The following is a 15,627-nucleotide window of genomic DNA, read 5'->3' as shown; positions in this document are numbered from 1 at the left end:
TTTCTCTGCATGTCCCCCCCTTCCTCGAGCCTCGAACTCCCCCCTCCCTCCGCCCCAGTCTATCGCATCTCATTCCTCGTCATTCCATTTTATATCCGAGATGTTCGCAACCTGCAGCACAATCTATAGGCGCCTTGTGAGACGTGCCAATGCTCGAACTTCATATTGTGATGCTAATAATATAATCTATATTTTAGATAGAAAAAAATTTGCAGCAAACAAACAAGCTGCTGTTGACTCAAATTCACGAGTCCTTGACTTTTGTCGTTGAACTTACGTATGAGATTGGGGGGAGGGAGGGGATATTAACCGCCTTATTCAACCGATGATCATGGACAGATTAGGCCTGTATTCAAAGAGGTTTGTAATGGAAATATTATAGAAAATGTAATGTCGTAGAATATTACAGTAGTCCTACATTGGGTTGCAAAATTCAAACTGAAAAGCTAAAGTTAAAAACATTTTTTTTAAAGAATAGGCCTAGATCTAGATTTATTTACAATCACAACCATTATAATATAGCCTAATTATTATTTTAGGTCAAATTAGATAAATTACGGATACCACCCTTCAATTATCAATATATAAGTGTTTTAAAATCTCCCTCAGCAGAGGGGAAAACATTTCACACCTATATCTAGATCTAGATCTACATTTAAATAATTTAATAATATTCAAGTATCAATTCACCGGGGATTAACGAGGGTCACAGAATTCTATACTTAGTGTAGACACAGCAAAGATACTACAGGCTGTACTAGGGCCTATCTTTGGACACAGTACAGTCAACCAGAGACATTGCAGTCAACGCCGCTTCGTTTGTTTTTGTCACGTGATATGGTGTACTTGGCGAGGAAACTGAGGTCAATCAACCGGTGGTTGCAGCATTCACTTTTGCCGAGGTCGACCAACGATGGAGTCTTTCGAGTGTGATGTTGTTGTTATCGGGGCAGGATTGTCAGGGCTGTCCGCTGCTTTTTATTTATGGAAAAAAGACAGAGGTCTCAGAATTGCAATAGTTGAAGCCAAAGGTAAGCGATCCATGTTGTGTTCTAGAATCTAGATAATTATAGAATCCGTCCTTAGACCCTACTCTTTTTAATTTTTACACACAAAGCTTGATTGAAAGATTCTTCTAGATCTAGGCCTATCGGCGCTGATGATTGTCGAACTGAAATGAGAACGAGATGTAGGCCATCTAAGCCCAGACGCATGTGAACAGGTCACGTACGCTTAGCATTCACATCGCCGAAACAGTGAATACGTGTTGTTGGTGGGGTTTTTTGGGAGGGGGGGGGGATTTATGATCTCCTTTCCTTTATGATCACATGTGTCACCGTTTTATATTGGCATTAGTCATTAGGCCTAGAATCTATAGATCTAGGGTAAAATCCAAGCAGACCGGGTCAATACAATGCAATACAGTAGTCTCTGCCTAAGATCCTGGTGCTCGGGAGCAAGGAAATGCGGGATCTTAGACGAACCGGGATCTTAACCGACGAACCCAGGGAAGAATCTATGGTGACCCATGTTAAGGCTCACAATCGGTAAAATGGTCTCCCTTCCCTCTACAATGAGCTGATGTGCCCCCTTGGTTGGTGGGTTTATGGCGTATGGCGAGCAAAGAGTGGTTAACCTTGATGACCTATCACGGTGCATAGTGGGACGAGGCATGCCATTTTCACTTATTATCCTATCATGAGTCTCAAGATCTACGCTTATCCAGTTGCCCCTCCCCTTTACCACATTTCTGACCCAGTCCCCCCCCCCCCAAACAAAAAAAACCGCCTTTGTCGTTACACACCATTACGTTGTGAACACACCAATTAAAATTCAGTCTGTTTTGCAAATTCGGGAGTAGAGACAACTGCTGCAATGGTCAGGGAAGAGTTCACGGTACGATGTGATTCCGCCTGGAGCGAACGTGTAGGCCCTACCCACCCAGCGAGTGATGCAAATTTAGGGGGAGAGCTCAGGTGTGAGTGCGATGCGTGGGGAAAACAAACGCATCGGTTAGTTCACACCCCGGTGTGATCCCGTCTGAGGCAGACATTGTATCGCTTCATTGAGTTTTACAACGTGTGTGGGATCACATTTACGATAGTGGCTGATCTTTGATGCAACGTACAGTTTATTGATCTCAACTTTTCACAATTGGTTGATCGGCTGTGCCCGCCCGGGTTTTTGTTTCGCAAATTATGATCTGAAATGCGGGATCTTAACCGAATGTAGACCATCAGAGCGGGATCTTAGGGGTGACTTTTGTATAGTAAAAATTCTGTTTTCTTAAAACAACGGGATCTTAAGCGAACCGGGATCGTAAGCGGTGGGATCTTAGGCGGAGACTTCTGTAATAGAGAAAAATCGGGAAAAATATTAATACGCCAGCAAAAGTGTTAATTTCCCTCCAAAATGAGAAAGAAAAACTATTAACCACTTAACAATTAAAACTCTTTGTACAATATCCATTCAAAAAACATAATTTGAGTTCTAAATACGATATAAAAGCACTCACTATGTCCAAAGTCGACTAAAGAATCTGAAAATCCAATCGAATGTCCCTGCATGCGCCATCTTTGTTTACATCCTCCAACAAGTATTCGTACGCGTGTTTGACCAATCACTACAAATGGAATACTCCCCTAGTCATTGTAATAGCTCATTTAATAAAATGTGTGTATAGTTTGTATTTTACTCACGGTTATTCAACCCCTACCCCTACTCCAACCCCTAGATCTGCCCCTACCCCTAAATACCCCTACCCCTAGATCTGCCCCTACCCCTCAATTCTGCTCTGTGCCCTCAATACCCCTACCCCTACCCCTACCCCTAGATCTGCCCCTACCCCTAGCCCTCAATTCTGCTCTGTCTCATAGTGGTCGCTCGTTACGGAAGTCCTCAACACATGAAGGTCAAACACAGTAAACACCATTATGGTACCAATACAGAAACTAAAGCTTGGCACCAATGCAGAAACTAAAGCTTGGCGTGAGTACTCACGCTTTATATACCCTTGCCCTATTTACATGCGTTGATTAGCGTCATTGTCCTAAATATTGCACCTCTTAGCGTCATATAACTCTCATCATTAATAAGGTACCATAAACAAAGCCTTAATAAGCCATACATTGATTTTTATTTACTCCTCTTATGATTGTTTTTCCCCATATAAGAATGTAACATCAAATATTTTCTTCACAATGTGATAGCATATAACATTCTAAATCCATTACATGCACAAAAAAACTTTTCTTTATTAATTGTAGCTAGTTAAACAGCAGATAACTACTATCTCACACAATCATAAGATATTGACCTAATTTAACTAATGGTACTATTACAGTTACAGAATAACAGATTTGACCAGAAGTAGTTCCGGAGAGAGTTCCCAAGTCAGCTAAATTTCGGGAGCAAAAAGTAGTTCCGACCCAATCCGTAAATATTTTTTTGCAATCCTTAACGAGCATTTCAAGTTCTCATTTCAATTTCCCGAACAGCTAAAGTTACACTTTAGCGCTTTGTGGGGTCGCTCAATTAATTTTTTCCGAAAACGCCAGTTTTTGTCTTTTTTGTCCAATGCATTCTATATAGGGAGCCATCCCTTCTATTTATAGCCGTAATATAATCCTGAAATCCCCGCGCATTCATCGGCCGCGATGGGGCCGAAGGCCCCGCTGACCCGATCTGCTTGGATCCAGCGAGATCTAGCTCTGTAAGTAAAAGTCGTGGGTTCATGAGATAAAACAGCTTTGTTACACTTGTGGGACTTGGTAATCAATTGAATAATTGAATCAATGTTATGACTATGACAATTACAAGTAGGTAGCGTCCATTGTGACCGGATGATCCGGTCGGAACTGACACTGCGTCAATTGTGACAGGATCATCCACAATTCAGGCAGAAGTACAATAGTATATATAAATGTTGAAACGATGGCTACTAGATTTCTAGATCTAGATTTCTAGATCTAGTACTGGCGTTTCAAATAGCATGGGAGCTATTCAGAACACAGCATTGCAAATAGCGCCTACCAAATATATTCGGATAGAGCTGGCCAAAGTCCCAAAGTGCACGGTAAGATTGAAAGATACCGGACCAGCGGATGACTACCTCTGCCTGTCTTGACAACCTTAGGAATTCATGATTTTCACTAGTTTTTAATCTCTCTCAATGAAGAATTTCAGACCGGTAGCCTAGATCTATTCATTAGCAGTTTGTCAGGGGGGAGACCCCCCCCTCTACAACCATAGTCAAACACTGGCATGAATTTATTAAAGCAGCATTCTCGCGCAATAGTACGAGTGGTCCGGTATTCTTCAATCTTCCCAAGTCAGCTGGCGAGGGAAGCCCCCGGAAGACGACAAAAATAGATGGCGGAAATACGTCTTCTACATTTGAGCCAAAATGTGAAAACCGACTTTCATGAAAGAAGAGCTGCGTACTATGTCTCCGGTCACAATTGATGCAGTGTCAGTTCCGACCGGATGATCCAGTCGCAATTGACACTACCTTACAAGTAGGCTAATATTAGTGTTATTAGTAGGCCTGCCACTTTAAATAAAAACATCCAAGTCTTTGCTGTCCTGATCAGGTGAAACATAAGCCTTCTTTTGGTACTAAACCTAAAAGTGACGATATATACGTCACTCATCCCTCATTAAATTATGATAGTTCTTCATCTTATGAAAGAACTACCGGTAAAAGAGACCTGTTTTTGGTCATTGGGGAAAAGTGATTTGATGTTAAAGACTTCGTAAAGGCATGTTACGAGCTGCTGCCAGCGGCTCACATACAGCGGTTCGCCAACCCGAGCTGCTGGGAGTACAGTAGCTTCCCAGAGATAAGGTGTTAATGAATTTCTGACTTATTTTTAGTTGTTTTATAACCATAGTCAAACACTGGCATGAATTTATTAAAGCAGAATGAATTCTTGTCAAAGCAGGCAGATAAGGTATGGCCAATAGTAGAATTATAGTACATGGTTTGAAAAAAAATAGAGGTACCATATACACATAATAAAAAGTCCTCAGTGTGCTGAGCATGAGGATTTTTGTGTGTAAAATATGGTACAAAGTGTAATCTAATAGAGATTGATAGCCTACTCAAATAGATGGCAATTAAACTGTATGCTGTTCCACAGTTGCAGAATTTTGATCTGCTTATGTGTGATTAGTCGGTTTACTTTTTCCTTACCCTTTCACTTTTGTTCCTCAGACAGGATCGGTGGACGTACTTTGACGAGACAGATTTCTTCTGCTGATGGCACTAAAGACTTTTGGGATTTGGGTGGAGAATGGGTTGGCAGGTATGTAAAATTTGAACAGTAAGTGTCTGTAAGTTCCTTATGTGTGTAAAGTCTTGTTTCTCATTTATTAGCAATGCCCACCGAGCGCGTTTTGTTCTGCCGATTTTTGGCCCCCGCAGCGGGGGTGTTTCGTGGGACGCACTAACGCAAAGGTTGTTGTCTTCAACTCGCTCTCACGCCGCTTCTCGTGAATGGATATGAATGAAACTTGGCAGCCAATCAGAAAAGAGGTCAATCTCGTAGTATGCAGTTTGACAACATTGTACCCATCCTAGAAGCAGTCGAAAACATTTGCAAAAGTGGTTGATGTGGTGCGCTTTGAAGATTTTTCGGAGCTGTGATTTGTCAAACTGACTGATACGTTGTACACCATTTTTCTTTATTCCCTTAAAATTTCAAGCTTCTGTGTTTAGCGGTTTTCGCGTAATCTTTAAAAATGTGGAAGTAACTAAGGGAAAAAGCGACATTGCCATTTGCGCGTACTGGGTGAACGAACTGCTGCTGGGAAATTTCCACTGAGTGACGTCATCAGCCATCGGTCGCCTCGGGCGCTACAAACGAGGCCCCGCTTATGTGAACCGGAAAGGGGGGGAAGGATACTTGAAAACTAAACGGGGGCCTTGATAACTTGCGTTTTTGTTGCATTTTAGTCACAATACAATAGATGTAGTCATTTGTATTTGCTTGATTGCATGACAGAAGAATAGAAACAGAAAAGCAAACATCTTGAGAAGTGGTATGGCATTGTGTTTGCGTTATGAAAGCCTATTCCCCCCTCTTGGGAAAGCACACACTTGGACTCGTCCTGTGTGCTCTGTTTGGCAAAGTGAGGCATTAAGATTGTTATTAAAGAGTATGGTACTTATTTAGTCCAGTCTGGGAAGATAGTCCCGTTTATACATTGTTATCGTTCACGTGTGCGTGCGTGAGTGCGCGCGCGTGCATGTGTGTGTGTGCGCGCGTGAGAGAGAGAGAGAGAGAGAGAGAAGGGGGGGTGTAAATATGTTACATTTATTGTATGAGTAGTAGCCTACACATGCGAAATATTCCCATGACTTGTAAACTGTATTATCTGAACGCATCTTAATCTAACACACAATAGGACACTGTCCAACAATGGATATACACAGAGACGATCTTATTTTCTATAACAAAGTATGCACGCTTTTAGTAGTACAGAACTGGATTTATTAGTAGCTCTCTACTTACATTTTTGTGACAAATTGATCCAGAACATTGCTTGGCAAGGGGGAACCTTTTATGTTGCCAAGTTTCATTCAAATATCATGACTTTGGGAGAACATATGACTGATAATCTTTCTAAGTCTGTAAAGAATGCCACTTTTTTACCTGTTAATGTCTTTACAACTCAAAAAGTATGACAGATATTAAAAATCTGACAGCATGACTAGATTCTGCATTAAAAAATGTACTAGACTGCCAAGTTTTATTTACATATTCCAGGAAATAGGCGAGGTATGACAAATATTGTCTCAAAACGCGCCGAAAACTGCCACATTTTTACCTATAAACGTCTTCATAACTCAAAAAATAGGATAGCTATGAAAAATCTGAAAGCAGGACTAGATTCTGCACTACAAAATGTACTGGGTTGCTAAGTTTCTTTTAAATACTCCGAGAAATGAGCGAGTTATGGCGAATATTGTCTCAAAACTCACCAAAGAACGTCCCATATTTTGGGCTTTTTTCATTATATAAAAGTGTACCAGAAATTAATTGATTAAAAAATCTGTAACTTTTTTGTTTATTGATGGATTTCAAAAATTCAAAAAGTTCCATGCTCTGTGAAGATAAAGCTACAAAATACACCTATTTGCAAACACTTTCTGGCAAAAAAAAGGATTTTCGTGGTCATTGCTACATTTATTATCTATAACAATAGGTCTATATAGAAAATATATTTGTTATTGTTGGTTACTAACTACCTGGAGGCTAAAACACTGATTAAGTCAGCAATCCATGCCCAATGGAACGAGACTTAGCAACAACAAAGAAGAAAGGACCCAATCTACCAACTCCTAAGAGCCGACCAAATGATAATCTTCAGACCCCAGAACAGGACACAACAGGCTGAAGCATCACATGTTCTCCTGATTCAAGATTGGTGATGGACGCAACTGTCCTTGTGGTGCCAGCCGCTAAGATGCACATCATATTCTCCAGGAGTGCCCACTACTGGATACAGCAAGACAAAATACTGACCTCAGCCCAGGGACATGCATCTGAAGCTGTATGGCAACCTTCTCGACCTGGGAATCACTGTGGAGTTCGTGAACACTTCAGTCCTCACCATCTATCTACCATAAAGCATAAAGTATGAAGAAGAAGAAGTTGGTTACTCACAATACTCTATTTCTGTGTTTTTTCAAGACCTCATCATGAGATACTAACAGATGTTCTTTGCAGTACTCTAGAGTACTCTAATATGTATTATAGGTGAATATAAATGTGTGTGTATATATTATATGTGTGGGGGGGGGGGGGGGGGGGGCTTTCTTTTGCAGTGTGGCTGAAAATTTGGGAAGAATGACATGTTGGGAGGTCTTTTGCTGGCCTCTCCCACTTTGTCATCCCTGGATTGCCTTGTTCTAATTGTTGGTCAAGGGTCAGAGACTAGAGATTTAGCAGGTAGCCACCTGCTTAATCTCTACGACTTCCCAGTGTTTTATGATACTCAGTGCACATTACAGAGATAAGTTTTGTCAAGTTTTCATTTGGTTCATTTGACAGCGGGTAGCTTTTCCTTCATGGAGGTGCAAAAATTACCATTTTTGCAGTTTGATCAAATCCACCAAAATCTAACCATTTAAAGCACGATTCCTTTGATGAATACAACAAATTAGAAGGCTACAATGCAAAATAAGCGCTACCACTAATCGATCTGACCCAATTCTATTAGAGCATACAGATCGAGTTCATTTGACCAATGATCTTCTACTATTAGATGGATGCAGGATTAAATAATAGATAATGGATTAAAAAGTACAGAGAGCTTTCTTTTGAGTAGGATAAATGTGTTATATACATCAAATCCATGAACGCGTAGAGTTTTCTGTTGAGTGGGAATTTGTGCTGTACAAATGCAATCTATTATTATTATCATCAAAGTTATGAATATCATTTTTGTTATTATTTTTATTACTCAAATTTTCATTCACATTGTTTTGATATGTCCGGGTTTTTTCTTATTGCTTTTTGCCTTGATGTGATTAAATTTGTCTCACTGACCTCATAGTATTTTTCTATCTAATACAGACCACAGCCCCACCTGCACTATTTGTTGCGCAAATTCCACATCAACACATTCAACCCAGTTGCCCCTCAGGGTGGTTCTGAAGCCGTCAATGTTCCTGTCTTATCATGGCAAACACGACTGGACTTGATGCAGTTCACTTGGAAAGTGAGTTCTCTTTGTGATTCTATACTTCTGTTTTATTCCAATTGTAATTGTTATGTTCAGTTGTAAGACTTTGATTTTGTATTAACTGAATCTTTGTCTGTTACCTTTGTCCTCTGAAATAGAAAGCTATGAAAAGGAAACAAATGATATAAAATGTAACTGGGAGCTCCTCAGTGACCATTTAAAAATAATAAACAGTGTACAGAGTTTTAAAAGTACCTTCTAGCATGCTTGTAGTAATATTGGCAGGGCCCACCTGCAGGGAGCTGACATCTTTTTGTTATGTATGGATTTCACTATGTACATGTTTTATATACAAAGAATACACATGTTATAAGAAAAAAATTGAGACCTGAAAATGTGTTTGCTTTTTGCATGTTTGCTATGTACATGCTAGACTAGACATAAATGAGACGCTGGAAATAATCAAACATACTCAAATACATTTTTGCTTTTCAGTTTGTTGATCTATTTTATTCTAGAGATTGCGCTTAGGGGGCTCTCGTGGCGTAGAGGTCAAGGTGTAGGTCTCGGGTTTGAATCCGGAGAGCGACTGAACATTTTTTTCTCTAAAATTTTCTCCTTTCACATCCTTTCCTGATCTTGTAACAATATTCTGGTGTCTTGCTTTCGTCTCCACTTTCTGCCCCAATCCCTTCGCCACGTTTGCCCCCTCCTCTGGGCTCCTGACTCTTTCTGCAGCCTTTCTACTGCTACTCCTTGGATCCTTCTTACTGCTGTCTTTCCGCCACACCCCTGATCTTATGGTAGGAAAGATCTACACCTATCTGTCTCGGATTAGGGTGGAAAATCTTGGAGGCCCCGTGTGCAAGTTGTGCGTGTTAAAGATTCCTCAGTGGTCCCAAAATCGACAAGAGTAGGCTTCGGTTGCCACTCTGGCAAAATTCAAAAATTCCTACCAACTGAAAATGTGTCCCATGTGCTCATATGACCTTATGCAGTTGCTAGCGCGGTAAAACACTTACCAAAAGAAGAAAAAACAATTACGCTTACTGTCAGAAAGTATTTTTGTTAAGCTTTGTTGTCCGTGTTTTATAGTATTTCATATTTCTCCCCCCTCCCTTTACTACTCCATTGCAGTTGAAGCGGTTAAGGAAAAAACTTGCAGGAGGAGACCTAAAAAATTCCGTTCACGCACTTGTGTGGGATGGCATCAGTTTTGAGAAGTACAGAGAGGAAAACTTGTGGACTCAAGGTCTGTTTGTGTTGTACGTCTCTGAAGTTTTGTGTGCTTTTAAATTAATTAATTAATCCAGCATGGCACATAATGCCCCATGGGCATGTAGTAGTAGGTTGTGTAATTTTAATGTATGAAAGACAGGTCGTCTTTTCTTGTGATTTACTATTTCAGCTTTTGGCATCTGTCGTCTTGGGGAGTGCTTGAATTGTATTAAGATGTCTGTATATTAAATGCTTTTGCAATTAAAATCTGCTGATGAATGTAGAGATAACACCTCAACTTGTTAAAAGAAATGTCAAAGGTCAGGCAAGGGCAAACTATGGCTCACAGGTGGTTGGCGGGTGTTCTCGTGTGGTTTGCTCCTTCTTCCCTATAAAACGTCTATCGTCCTGATCTCTCCTCCTTCTTTTTTTGTGTTTGTTACTCTCTTGTAACACTTTTATTCTTCAGCACTTATATGGCTTTATTGTGTTGCAAGTGCCGTAACACTCGTACTAAAACTAAATGAAGGCTCAGGAGCAAGATCCTGCCTGCAAGTAGTTTGTGAGTTCACCCAATAATGAATGTGACTGCCAGCAAGTTTATGATTTAAAAAAAAAAAAAAAAAACCCCGGTAGCCTCTGTCTTGACTGCTGGTTTTTCAACCTGCAGTGCAACTGATGTTTATGTATATGACTGTCTTTCCTACCGATTGCGATTTTGAAGATACAGTTTGTATAGAGTGGGTGGTTGGCGGGTGCTCTGGTGTGGTTTGCTTCTTCTTTCCTATCAAACATCTGTCGTCCTTATCTCCCCTCCTTCTTTTTTGTGTATGTTACTCTCTTGTAACACATAATCTATTATTCTGCATTTATATATATGGCTTTTTTGTTTTGCAAGTGCCGTAACACTCTTTCTAAAAGTAAAACTGTAAAACTAAAAGTTTGTATAGATGTATTTTTTAAATTATTTATTTCTTCTTCCAGAGGCTAAAAATCTTGTGGATGCTGCCTGCAGATGTATGTTTGGTCTGGCCCCAGCAGAAATGACGTTGCTCTACTTTCTCATGTACATTAGGTCTGCTGGTGGTTTGCAGATATTTGATCGGCCAGGAGAGTATACTGGTGCAGAATGTCGGGTGAAGGTGAGTCACGTTTAAAATGTCACTTATCATACTAGTGGGTAGGTGGAGGATGTCACTGGCAGGTTAAATTGCCTGACTCTCCCTCTGTCCATCAATCTTGTCTTTGGCTTGCACTAAATGACCTTTATTGAGTCAATATGATTTTCTTTACTCAAACTGACACAAAGCAAACACTTATTTTTGTTCTTTGAAGGTTTAGTTGAATCATATCCCAACTGCTTTATCACAATGAACCCTATTTGAATTTATTCATGTTATCCTAAAAGCAAGCTTTTATTCAACAGGATTTCTTTATCTTGAATGAACCATTTTGTTAAAATTCTTTTAAAAATGCACAATACCATAAGTGAAAAGTTCAGTGAAGTCTTATTCATTTAAGGCCATTACAGGCATCTAAAGCAGATTTCGAATGGTCCACTGGAGAGAATTATAAAAATTGTCTTTTCTCATCTTAAACATAAAGGTAAAGCTTCTTTTCATCATCCTTTCAATTTTGTAAGAGAGAAATTATATTTGTCTTTATAATAACTGTTACAACTTAAAGTTGAAGATATTTTAAAATTCTTCCTGTCATTGGACATACGGTTTCATTTGTAGATTTCTTTGGGTACTTTATTATAGACTCTGTAAAATGACTCAGCTTTTTGCTAGAGTTTGTGTGGTAGATGGTTGGTGTTTTTTTTTTTTGTGGTTTGCTATTAAATACCTATTTTCTTATCTCTCCTCCTTTTTTCTGTGTTTGTGACTCTCTTGTAACACTTCTAATCTTCGGCACTTATATGACCTTATTGTATGGCAAGTGCCATAAAACTCTTACTAAAATTAAAAACTAAGAGTTAATGTGAAAGTCAAATAGTTAATACAGTCTCTTGCCTTGTTGTTTTGTTTGTAGGGAGGTGTCCATCAGATCTCCACTCACCTGGTGCACAAGATTGGGAAACGATTTGTTTACCTGAATCAACCCGTCTCTAATATAGTACAGGTGAGATGAGCTAATTGTTGTCAGTGTTGTCTGCTTTTTCACAAGTATCGCTGTTCTGTCGTATGCTTCCGGTTCTGTGTTGTTAGAATAAGGACTACTTTACCTGAAGAGTCCGTTTTGGATAGTCAAATTTTTAGTAATGTTCATGTCCATCCAAGAAAGAAGGAGCTGTCTCAGAGATGCAGTACACTTTTTGAAATAAAGGCTAAAAAAATGTGCATTACAAAGTTGACGCTTTTAGAAGATTTTTCAAGGCACTTATTGGCAGCCACTCTGGTAAATATATGCCTTTCTTTCTCTCGTTTCCTTTAAAGATGTAAGTGTTGATTTTTTTCATTATTTCCTTTGCAGTCCATAGAAGGCGCTCGTGTGACGACATCCAACAACCTTCAGATTCTTTGTCAGCGGGTTATCATGGCAATACCTCCTCATCATGCAGGTACTTTTATTTTTAAAAGGCTTGTTTCTAGTATAGGGAAAAGCAGAATTATGCCCAAAGTGCTTAAAACAAAGTCGGTCACGAAAATTATAAAACATATGACCTCTGACAGAGTAGCTGTTATGTTTTGGCAGTTATTACTTCAAATTGTTTGTGAACCATTACAAGTTTTAATGTTCATTGTTTTTCCAGTTGGCGTGCTTTCTTTGTAAGAGGATAAACACAGGTTTACCTTTTGGTAAATTAAATACTGAGGATTGTATCCTGTCATACAACAAAAGAAGAAACAATTTGGGTCCGTTTTCATTTTTTAACCCTTTGAGCTCTAGAAACCGACGGCATGTAGCATTGTTTGTATATCTAGCCACCGGTACACCGTTGAGCTAGACCCTTTCCCCAAACTAGCCTGCCTGGGACAAAATGTGCATGGAAAACAGTGTTTACTATACATGACGTTATATGTAAATTTGAAGATCTTTCTGAATTAGATGCTGGTAATGACGAGGACTACCCTGAGTAGGATATGGAATGTGATTCTGAGACAATCATATGAATGAAGGTGTAAATTGCGCTGGAGCTCAGGAGCTGAGGCAGAGGGGCATGGTAGCCTCAGGAGGTCAGGGCTCAAAGGGTTAAAGTGTTGTTTTATAATGGCAGGTTCTATGGGTAAGATTAAGAAGCTTCCCAAAGCAGGTAAAATCCAAATTGATCATGTATCTAATAGGCTTAATATTATAACTTCAAATCAGGATTCACCAGACTTTGTTTTAATTTTATTCCCAAGTATGTAACAGCTTTATCGAAAAGTTAAATTGTCAGGTCAATGTGAAATTTTTTGTTATTCTGTCTTATTGGCATACATTTCCTTTTGGTTATTTGAAAAGATCTCTCAAGAGTGTGCTTCAATAATAATTAATAATAATAATAATAATGATATATAACATTTATATAGCGCATTTCCAAAAATAGATTCCATCAATTCGGCTCTGAAACTTTGGTCTTATTTTTTTGGAATATACTGTATAAAAGTGTTAAAGAAGTAATTTTGTTTGGTAATTGTAAGGTACAGGCTAGCCTTGATAGGCAAGATCAAAGCAGACTGCTTTGCAAATGATCTGAATAATTTACATAGGAATGGAAACGTTTACCTTATAAAAACACACAAAAAACCCACCCTTCCCTTTTGGAGACTTGCTCTTTAAATGGACATCCCAGTCTCTAGCATGAAGGCTGCTGTTCACCAACTTCTCAATAACACCCTTTTCTAATGACCTCTTTTCAGCTGCTATTGAGTACCAGCCTCCCCTTCCTGCTGTGAAGCTAGGGTTGCTTCAGAGTGTGCCGTTGGCTTTCTTGGTCAAGTTTGCCATAACATATGAGGAGGTTAGTTCTGCCATATCTATCTACAACCTGCTAGTTTGTCGTTATTTCGTGGCTAATTTTAGAAAGCCTGGAATGAGATTTATGTTGTATATATGTTACATACGCGATCGGGTTGGGTCGGGTCTGGTCGGGCTGATCGGGTCGAGGTTTCAGTGCACACTACAGCCCCGCCGCGATTGTACCTGACGACCTGGAAGTTAAAGTAGAGAAACCTTTAACCTACATGCGACTATACAGAGGGCGTAATCTGGGCTACGATTGGCTGGACCTTTGACCCATGAATACATAAAATGTGTCTACCGTACTCTTGGACTTCCCGCAATCCCTCTCTCTGTCTCTGTGTGTGTGTGTGTGTGTGTGTGCGTGTGTGTGTGTGTGTGTGCGTGAGTGCTTCCTTGCTTTCTTGCTAACTTGCTTTAGTGTCTCTCTCCTTTCTTGTCTATTTCTCACTTCACATATCAGAGACCTAGATCTAGGTCTAGCAATGTAAACATTGCTAGATCTAGGTCTCTGCATATATCTCTCAACTTATCTCTCTCCTTCCCTGTGACTCTCACCAACCTCCCTCTGTAGTGCTCCTCCTCCTCCTTATTCGTCTCCTTCCTCTAAGCCTATGAGCGCTCCAAACCCGCTGTGTGAAATGATAAGACGGTCAAAGGCGTGAGACTGAAACTGTGAATTCCTTGAGTACCAACTTAATGTATTCACGGGTCAAAATGGACATGTGACTCATCCTTGTTGTGATTGGCTGCAAACCACCTGATCGCGCAATTTGCAGGCCAGAAAACAAACGCGTTTGTTTTTTTAGGTCACCGATCGTGTCAATTGGTTTGCGCCACGATAGCCGCTTTGCACCGTCAATTTGGCTAGCCCTGACTACCCCATGGGCCCGACCCGACGCGACCCGATCGCGTATGTGGGCACCCCCTATTAGGTGGAAACTGAATTGGTCAATTGTTGTTGCCTTGGCAGGTAAAATTGTTGCTGGGGGAGGCTGGAATGTTTCTTCAGAATGTTATATTTAAAAGATAAAACTTTGGCACTAGTTTTTTTTTATCAGCCTTTTTTATTCTATATATTCACCAAAGTCACAAAGAATATAAAGGTCTTTGCACTAGCACTAAATGTTATGGAAGAATACAGAAGACTTGACCTTTTGGTAATTTGTTATAGCCATTAGTAATCCATCAGTCATTTGGCTTGTGCACTTTGTCCCTGTTTATAATGTTAAAGTATGTAATATAAATTCAAATTAGATTATTTCTTTGAATGTAAAATGTACAAATATGTGGTTGTTGATCCAGTTCTAGTTGAGCCTTCACCCTTCAATCCCTTGCCACGTACTGATATGTGCAGGTCTTCTTTGACTGCTGTTTGAAAATGATCCTAAAGAGTGGTGTACGTTAATAATGACCGCATTTCTTACATTGTTTTGCACAGGCATTCTGGAAAGAGGACAACGATAAGTTTCAGTACGGTTTCCAAGGTGTCCTAGAGGACTCTGAGCTGGGTCCCGTGGGTATCGTGTATGATGCGTCCTCTGGCAGAGGAAATCCAGCTTTGGCAGGCTTTATCTCTTCATCTCAAGGTCTTGATGGCGACGTGAGTTGACTGGTTTTGGGTCACTTTGCCTGTTTGCTTTTGTCATATTTATTTTTATTCAGTTTATAATAACAACAACAACAATAACAAAAATAATAATAATAATAACATTAATAATATAATAATGATAATAATAATAATAATAATAATAATAATAAATTGCATTTATA

General features: G+C 39.6%; 1 protein-coding gene across 1 annotated transcript in view; it reads left to right on the top strand.

The window, feature by feature from the left end:
- The first annotated feature begins 825 nt into the window (after positions 1 to 825).
- Positions 826 to 15,627, top strand: part of LOC101855100 (probable flavin-containing monoamine oxidase A) — a 31,929-nt gene continuing 17,127 nt past the window's right edge. The window contains exons 1-9 of the mRNA XM_005098415.3: positions 826 to 1,031; positions 5,216 to 5,306; positions 8,583 to 8,727; positions 9,829 to 9,943; positions 10,894 to 11,051; positions 11,944 to 12,033; positions 12,385 to 12,472; positions 13,755 to 13,855; positions 15,296 to 15,457. Coding sequence (XP_005098472.1) covers positions 914 to 1,031; positions 5,216 to 5,306; positions 8,583 to 8,727; positions 9,829 to 9,943; positions 10,894 to 11,051; positions 11,944 to 12,033; positions 12,385 to 12,472; positions 13,755 to 13,855; positions 15,296 to 15,457 — 1,068 coding nt within the window. The 5' untranslated portion in view covers positions 826 to 913. The remainder of the gene's footprint in view (positions 1,032 to 5,215; positions 5,307 to 8,582; positions 8,728 to 9,828; positions 9,944 to 10,893; positions 11,052 to 11,943; positions 12,034 to 12,384; positions 12,473 to 13,754; positions 13,856 to 15,295; positions 15,458 to 15,627) is intronic.

Source organism: Aplysia californica, unplaced genomic scaffold (genome assembly GCF_000002075.1).
Source record: "Aplysia californica isolate F4 #8 unplaced genomic scaffold, AplCal3.0 scaffold00182, whole genome shotgun sequence".
NCBI classification, from domain to species: domain Eukaryota; kingdom Metazoa; phylum Mollusca; class Gastropoda; order Aplysiida; family Aplysiidae; genus Aplysia; species Aplysia californica.
This window is presented reverse-complemented; position numbering and strand designations above follow the sequence as displayed.